An 8,134-nucleotide genomic window follows, 5' to 3' on the forward strand; every position below is an offset into this window, starting at 1 on the left:
CACACCCCACCCCCTCCACCTCTCTCTTTCTCTCACCCTCTACCATTCTTCTTCTTATTTCCCTTTTTTATGTTAATTTACGTCTCAAATATCTCGATGAAGCTCAATTTATTACATGAAAAATATGAATTGATTTTTTTTGGGAAAAAGTTTGTTTTTTTTTTTTAACTCTAATAAATAGTTACTAATGGATAGAAGATGAAGGCAATGAGTAAAAGATATTCATGCTATCAAAATGAAAGAGAATGAGTATTTAGCTTGAGTGGATAGCAATGGTGTATTTTGTACTGCCGACGCCAACGAAAGAGAAGAAAGAGGTAGAGCGATGGTTTGTTGGCGTCGCCGGTGCCGACACCGACTCCGGGGGAAGGGGAAACCAGAATTGGGTCTATCGAAGAAGAAGTAGGGAAAGGGAAGGGGGGGGGGGGCTGTTAATTAAAAAAACTTTTTAATTTTTTAAAATACTTTTTGGATTATTTAAATAGAGCTTTTAAAAAAAATTGAATACAATACCACGTGTCATCATTTTATTGGTAAATCGATTTTGTATTCACGTTTGAGATACACGCATTTTTATTTTTCAACTGTTTGTCAGTTTATGTCAAATAGGTAAAAATTTCTTAAGGTTGGAGTGTTCAATAGGTACAAGCCTTAGTTGAGGTGTCTAAATGAATTATGCGGACAACTTTAAGGGGCCGCAGATGACTTAAGCCTAATAATTATATCAAGATTAAGAGTATAAGTACATGTAGTGGACTAGAGAATTTATTTATAAATATTCAGAACATAAACAAATGTCTCTAATTGGTCCGTTCAATACATACAAAATGTACTAGCACAAGAAGTTGAAATTTAACCATTCTCATAATTAAGATCAAATTATATTGTGCTACGATCATCAAGATGTTCGTCCTACTTCATCTTTGATCGTGAACATAAATTTATAACTTATATGCACCGACAATTTTAATCTTCCGCGTATGAGTTAAAATACTCCATACACAAAATTGTCTACTATATAAGCAATGGACACACATATATACATAATGATCTATTTAAACAAAGATTTTATTATATTAAATAAATAACATAAAAAATCGTTACAAGGGATTAAACTATAACACAATTACATGATTAATAGTATATCCCAACATACATGACATGTTATGAGTCATTTATTTTTTTTGCATAGTTCAATCGAGATTTGTTACAGTAGATCCGAGCTCGAGCATGGTATATTTCTCTTTTTTCCTTCTTCTGAGATGTTCATAAGGACTTAGAGTATATAGACCAGTTTTTGTATCACAAAGTGGTACTTTGTACTTTCCTTTCAATACCATAGGGTGTCTTAGAAAAACAATCCCCCTCCCTACAAGTGCATTAACTTCATACTTCCCACTGCTGGAAGTTTCACCAAATTGTGTTGCATTCAATGCAGTCTGCAGTGAACTAGCTTTCACTTTCCTGAAAGATGAGAAATACAAAAAAGTTAGAAAAGAACCTCATAAGGTTCCTTACTTCGACCTTGGAAAAGAATTCCCATTAACCATGTTCCTCATGCTCAAGGTTTAATGGAATTATTAAATCGAAACTGGATTTACTTTTATGTTTGGACTCTCAGTAGAAATAGTTTTTTAGCAACTGTTGAGAGGTGCACTTTCTGACTTCTGGTGGGAGAAAAGGAGTTGCCCAAAACCTAGGCATCAATCGTTGCACAAGTATTTGTCATGTTCTGTACATAATTGGAAGGATTCTCAAAGTTATGTAAATACGAAAAGAAAATCTTATGTTGAGCATTTTAAATCTCATTTTCAACTTCCATATATCAAGCCAACAACCAAGATAAAATACACTGTGCGAAATTGAATTACATAAGAGAGCAGACTGGTAACTAAATAACATACAAGAGAAGGTTGGTAACGATTCCACCTAGTGCCGACTACTAACAAGCTGGAGCCTCATCTTTTTGAGTGTTGAAAGAGCATCTTTCATGCTAATTCTTGCATCAGGTCTCACAATAGTGCAGTTCAAAGCTAATTCCACGATAGATAACAAACACAGCATCTTTGCAGCGATTTGTTCATCTCCTGGCTGTACCAAATTAGAATCCACCACCTTAAGAATTTCACCTGGAAAGGAATCATTAACCCAACGTTGTATGCTCAAGTCTCCAGTAAATATCTCATCACTTGGTCTTGTTCGTGTGAACATCTCCATCATCAGGATGCCAAAACTATAAACATCACACCTCGTGGATACTATTCCATCTTGTCCATACTCTGCCATCATGGTCGAAAATGATCATAAATCAATTTATACCTAGGGGAAATAATTGTTTTGAGTATTTAAACGATGTGAGAAAACTTTAAAAAGTTTTAATATACCTGGAGCAATATATCCAATGGTTGCAATTGTCCTTGTCTGAACAAAAACCTCCCCTTCACCTAACATTTTTGCAATGCCAAAATCACTTACATGAGCAATCATTTCTTGATCTAGCAACACATTGCTTGGCTTCAAGTCACAATGCACCACAGGCTTTGAATAGCCATTGTGGAGATAGTCCATTGCAGATGCAACATCTATCATTATATCCAGTCTCTGCAATAAGTTCAAGAACAAGTTGTGAGAGTATAACCATTTATCAAGTGTCCCGTTGGGCATGTATTCCAACACTAGGGCCTTGAAATCAAGATTGGAGCAGTTGGTGATGACTTTGGTCAGATTTCTATGGCGAAGGTTGCGGAATATCTCACATTCCACGTCAAAACTTTTGAATGCACCATCCAATTGCACATTGAATACCTTTGCTGCAAAAATGATACCATCCTTAAGTATCCCTTTATAAACCATGCTGTAACTCCCATTACCAAGCAAGTTGGTTTCGTTGAATCCTTCAGTTGCCTGTTCAAGTTCATAATATGAAATTCTTTCATGCCCTTTTACGATAAACACATCTTTTTGACTTGCATTCTTCTTTGTGTTTCTCAATCTTAACACCACAAGTCCAACAGTCAACGTGAAGAGTGATCCAATCCCTAATAGAATATATAAACCTGTAAGCACTCTTTTTCTTCTTGATTTCTTTATAGATTTGGTTGGGCATGGTTTTACATTAAATTGGGAGTCACCACAAAGTGCATCATTGGACAAGAAAGACTGACTGGTTACATTTGCAAAGGGACCATCAGTGGGAATTTCTCCACTGAGTTCATTGAAAGAGAAATTTAGGTATTTGAGACACACAAGAGCTTCTAATGACTTTGGAATTTCACCACTAAGATTGTTATAGGACAAATCCAAGTACTCCAAGGACAACATTTTGCCAAATGATTCAGGAATAGGCCCCTCTAATCTATTATGTGCTAGAGAAAGAATAATCAATTTATCTAGACCCCCTAGAGTACTAGGAATCTTACCAGAAAAATAATTATTCGACAGATCAATGTGTGTTGCTGCCTTTAAGTTTCCGCTCTCCAGTGGAATTTCCCCTCTCAATAAATTGGATGAAACATCGAATTCTATGAGATCTTGAAGGCTACCCAAGCTTGAAGGTAATCTAGAATCCAGCTTGTTGTTATTTAGATAAAGTTCCCTCAAACTGGTCATGTTACCTAAGCATGATGGCACTGAACCAGAAAAATGATTATCTGACAAGTCTAATGCACCTAGATTCTGTAAATTGCAGATAATATCTGGTATGGATCCTTCTATCTTGTTGTCAAATAAGTAAAGTTGTTGAAGGTTCAACATGCCTTGGACAGTATTTGGAATATGTCCAGTCAATTCATTGTTAGACAGACTCATCCTTATCACTCCAGTAAGATTACTAATTTCTTTTGGAATGACACCCTTCAGTTTACAAGCTGGTGTACAAATCTTTGCAAGGAGTTTGAGAAATTACCAACAGATGCAGGCAAAACACCATCCAACGGACTATAACCTAACGCGAGTACGCGTAGTTTCCTACAGTTTGTTAATGATGTCAGGAAACTCAATGATGGATCACTAATAAAATTATTTCTCTCCAAGTTCATATGCTCAAGGTATTCTAAGTTACCAAGTGATTTAGGAATTGGACCTGTGAAACTGTTTTCTGAGAGGTCAAACATTGTGAGTCTTGAAGAATTAGAGATTGAATCAGAGATAAAACCACTCAGATTATTTCCTCCACAAAAAATTGCTTTTAGGTTGGGCATTCCACGACCTAAATCTGAAGGTAGAGTACCTGAAAGCTTGTTTAGTTCAAAATCTATAGTCTGCAGTGCTGACATGTTGAAAATGCTGTCAGGGAAAGAGCCAGTAAGCTCATTCTGTGATAATTCTAATGTTTTAAGTTCCGTAAGATCACCTAGCTCCATTGGTATCTCTCCTGTCAATTTTCGGGAAATGAATGAGTACAAGTTTGGCGGAAAAGAGAAAAGGAAGGAAATATGATACTACCTTCCAAATGCAGAGCTGCCATTGCTAATGTTGTAAGAGCTGTTAAGTTGGCCAGCTCTCTTGGTACAGTTCCAATAAACTCATTATAACCCAATCCCAATATTTGAAGCTTTCTGCATTTCTCCAGGTTTGGTGGAATAACTCCATCTAGGGAGTTTCTTTGGAGGTAAAGCCCTTCCATGTTTGGAAGATGATCACATATAGTTGTTGGAAGCTTACCAGTAAGATTGTTCTTTGTAAGAGCAATTACTTGCATTGTAGTAATGTTAAAGATTGATGACGGTATAGAGCCAGTAAGCTGATTAATTTGCAGGTCTAGGATAGTCAAGTAACGAAGATCACTGAGTTCCCGAGGGATCTCTCCTTGAAGAAAATTATTTTGCATTCTCAACACTTGCAACTTTGTTAGATTGGAAAGGGAAGATGGAATTTCTCCCAAAAATTGGTTGCTCGATAGGTACACAAAGCGTATTTTTGGTAACAAACTTAAAAATGATGGAATGGCTCCGGTGAAGTTATTGCTTGTGACATCAATCAATTTCAACCTCTGCAAATGAGCCAACTCTTGTGGCAAATCTCCATGAAAAGTGTTGTTACTGATGTCAAGGAAAGAAAGAAATGAGAGGTTTCCGATGTGTGGAGGAATGGTACCATGAAGTTGCATGCTAGAAATGTCTAAAGCAGTGACTCGATTGTGGCGGGAGCTGCAAGTGATTCCAATCCAGCTGCAAACCGGGGTGGAAGAAGACCAGTTGCTTGCTAAGATATTGTTAGGATGAAAAGAAATGTGTGATTTCAGAGAAAGAAGAGCAGCTTCATCAGTACTAATATTAGCAAGTGAAGTATAAAACAGAATGAAAATTGCAACAAAGAGAACATTGCAATTTATGTCCATAACTATATGACAAGCAGGTTTTTTTTACAAGAAATGACATGGTATAAGCTTTATTTAATAATCTCAATATTTGAGTAACACGAGTTGTATTGTGAGAGGGAAAGTTGTTAAATGTGCAAAACATTCTGCATGCCTGACCTGTTAAAACTTTTCAATCTACATATTTTTCTAGGATTTTAGTTTTGGATTCCCATGTACAACAAGGTATATTAGTGATTTTTTTATTTTTTTTTGTATAGACCTAAGAGTTTGAATAGTTAGTACAACAAGGTTAGTGAAAGTCATCAATAGTCAAAGTCTCCTCTACCATGTTACTCACGACACTCTTCTAAAATCTCTGTTACATAAANAAACCGTTTGCCCAATAACCCAATATCAATAAACCAATAGTGTTTTTTTCGGTTAGGTTTACTGGTTAAATCGGTTTTTGCACACCCCTAATATAGACTAAACAATACAACATAAACGAATTTAGAAGAAGACTAACATGTTGAAACTTCTACAAAAGTCGTCCAGATGCCAAGGATCCAGAGCTACGATCTTCTCCTATTTCCTGATTGACTATTACTTCCAAGTTACTTGTGTGGGCAAGTATTACTTGTTTTAAAGGATAATTTCTTTCATGCCACATCCAGCCTATTTATACTAGTTTTCCAACTCAAGAATGAATAGGAAAAACGTCCAAATAAATTTCACGCTTAATGAGCAATCAAGAGGATCATGAGAATAAATTGAGATTAATACAAAAACGTTTTCATCCATTTAAGGCCAAACGTTTTTGTTATAAAAAAACGTTTTCATCCATTTTAGGCCAAAAGTTTTTGTCACTAACTCAATATTTAAGTCTCAAATAATCCATCCTTTAAAGAAGATCAACAATAAAATTAATTTGTCCTTCTTTTCAAACTTGGTCAATTAATCAGGCATAGTAGGGACCGTAGAAATATTTAATAGAGGCTTCCAATTACGATAATAATTCTCAAATGAACGAATTAACCATATCGCAATAAATTACAAATTATTCCACTAAAATTCTGTAATTGCACTCCTCGATTTAATTTCAAAATCTACCACTACATCTTATTTAACCCCCTGTGTTAGAATTACCGACACCAATAAATTAAATCAAAATTTTCTGAAAATTTAATTCATTGACTAAATTTATCCTTTATTATATTTACTTACCTTATTTCACATGACGGATCTAATGTAACATCCGACAATTTAAAATGAATATGAAAAACTTGAAATTGGAAGTAGTCACTTTTGGAAAAAGTTCAGAATCTGGCAAATTTAGCCAGGTGTGGAAATCAGTGAGTTTTTGGCCAACTTTGAGCAGTCGTAAATCCTAGCTCAGGATGAGTTAGGAGTAGTTCCAGTTATGGTTGTGAAGCTTGTGGAATGATCTTTCCAACGCCACTGAGTTTGCTCAATTTTGAGTTCGTATGAGCGAGTTATGCCCGTTGAAAGTTGGGCAATTGGCAGGGAATCCGTCCGGAAATTTTAAGGGCATTTTGGTCTTTTCCCTAGCCATTTCTTTTGGGATTATATTGGGTGTTAGGCTGATTTTGGATCATTTTTATCCCATTTTAAAAGAGAAAGAGTTAGGGTTCTTGAGAGTGAAGAAGAGAAGAAGAAGAGGAAGAAGAGGGGAAAGGGAAGATCAAGCAAAGATTCGTCAAGATCATCGTGGATTTTCGTCGGGGGTGATCCCTATCAAGGTATGTGAGTTCTTTTTATGGGTTGATCCTTTCCCCCACACAACAAGCTCATTTTTATGATTTGAGAAAAGATTGGAATTGTTGTTGAAGCTATTGTTGGTTGTGTTGTTGATGTTGTTGATTGTGTTATTGACGTTCTTGCTGATTTGGGACAGGATTGTGTTGTGTTTTTGAGTGGAATCTCTTGTATGTTGAGGGATTTTATGATCCTTAGTGTTGGTTGGTTCATACCCCACACACCAACTCGTTTTTAATTCCAAGAAAAGATTTATTTTGGTTGTTGAAGTTGTTGGTTGTGTTGTTGAAGTTCTTGTTGATGAGGGATATGTTTCCGGTTGTGTTCTTGAGTTGAATCTATTGTATGTTGAGGGGTTTTATGTTTCTAAGTGATTGGGGCTGAAATCTTTGAAGTTGAGGGCTGGCGCCTGGCAGAGTGCAGAGTGCAGAGTGCCCAGCAGTCCCCTTTGAAGATGAGGGCTGGTGCCTGGCAGAGTGCCCAGCAATCCCCTTTGAAGTTGAGGGCTGGCGTCCCACGCCTCTTAGAGCGCCAAGGAAGCCAATCCTTCCCGTTACCTTCATTCCCCACTTTTTCATACATGTTCCTAGGTATTATTGTATTTTATATACATCAGTTCAATTGTATTTCTATAAACATCTCAAGCTTATCGTATCCTTGTATACACACAGAGTTTATAGCATGTTTTAAACAATCTTTCTTTATGTCGCACTTGTTTTAAATTGCATTATATTGAAAAAAGTCGGTCAGGTTGAGTTGAGTTGAGCAAGGTAAACTTTTCAGTTTCTTCCAAATTTCCTTCTAGCCTATGTTGCTTAGTTTTCCAGCTCGCATACTCGTACATTCCATGTACTGATGCCAGTTGGCCTGCATCGTCTTATGATGCAGATACAGGTACCCCGAATCAGCATTCTGCACGTCGTTGATCCAGCTGAGCACTCCAGAGTCAGTGGTGAGCCTCATTGCATTCCGGAGGACTCAATTATTTTGTGTTCTTAGTTTTTGTTTTATTAGGATGTTGCGGGGTCTGTCCCAACATCCATCTCAGTATTTTAGAGG

The 8,134-nt window shown here is 36.5% G+C and overlaps 2 protein-coding genes across 4 annotated transcripts in view; both read right to left on the reverse strand.

Annotated features, from left to right (window-relative positions):
• LOC125872934 (probable LRR receptor-like serine/threonine-protein kinase At3g47570) overlaps nucleotides 1–3,866 on the reverse strand; it is a 23,326-nt gene extending 19,460 nt beyond the window's left edge. Inside the window, exons 1-2 of one of the 3 annotated variants that reach the window (XM_049553746.1) lie at nucleotides 2,385–3,866; nucleotides 1,785–2,279 (exon numbers count right to left, since the gene is read on the reverse strand). In XM_049553746.1, coding sequence (XP_049409703.1) covers nucleotides 1,930–2,279; nucleotides 2,385–3,807 — 1,773 coding nt within the window. In that variant the 5' untranslated portion in view covers nucleotides 3,808–3,866 and the 3' untranslated portion in view covers nucleotides 1,785–1,929. Of the gene's footprint in view, nucleotides 1–1,784; nucleotides 2,280–2,384 lie in introns of those variants that run through there. The other 2 variants (XM_049553745.1, XM_049553744.1) reach the window with 2 other exon arrangements.
• Nucleotides 3,855–5,338, reverse strand: LOC125873957 (receptor-like protein kinase). Its single transcript, XM_049554775.1, has 2 exons — nucleotides 4,444–5,338; nucleotides 3,855–4,372 (listed from the first exon to the last, which is right to left on the reverse strand). Exons 1-2 carry the CDS (start codon nucleotides 5,336–5,338, stop codon nucleotides 3,855–3,857), a joined length of 1,413 nt encoding a protein of 470 aa, XP_049410732.1.
• Between the last annotated feature and the right edge of the window lie 2,796 nt (nucleotides 5,339–8,134).

The sequence above is a fragment of the Solanum stenotomum genome, chromosome 8 (assembly GCF_019186545.1).
Source record: "Solanum stenotomum isolate F172 chromosome 8, ASM1918654v1, whole genome shotgun sequence".
In the NCBI taxonomy this organism is placed as follows: Eukaryota; Viridiplantae; Streptophyta; class Magnoliopsida; order Solanales; family Solanaceae; genus Solanum; species Solanum stenotomum.

Excerpts from the sequence above, each read along its gene's own strand:
- LOC125873957 (XM_049554775.1), bottom strand. The coding sequence starts at position 5,338 with ATGGACATAAATTGCAATGTTCTCTTTGTTGCAATTTTCATTCTGTTT. Across the intron at positions 4,373-4,443 it reads GGCAGCTCTGCATTTGGAAG|GAGAGATACCAATGGAGCTA; the intron begins GTAGTATCATAT and ends GAAAATTGACAG.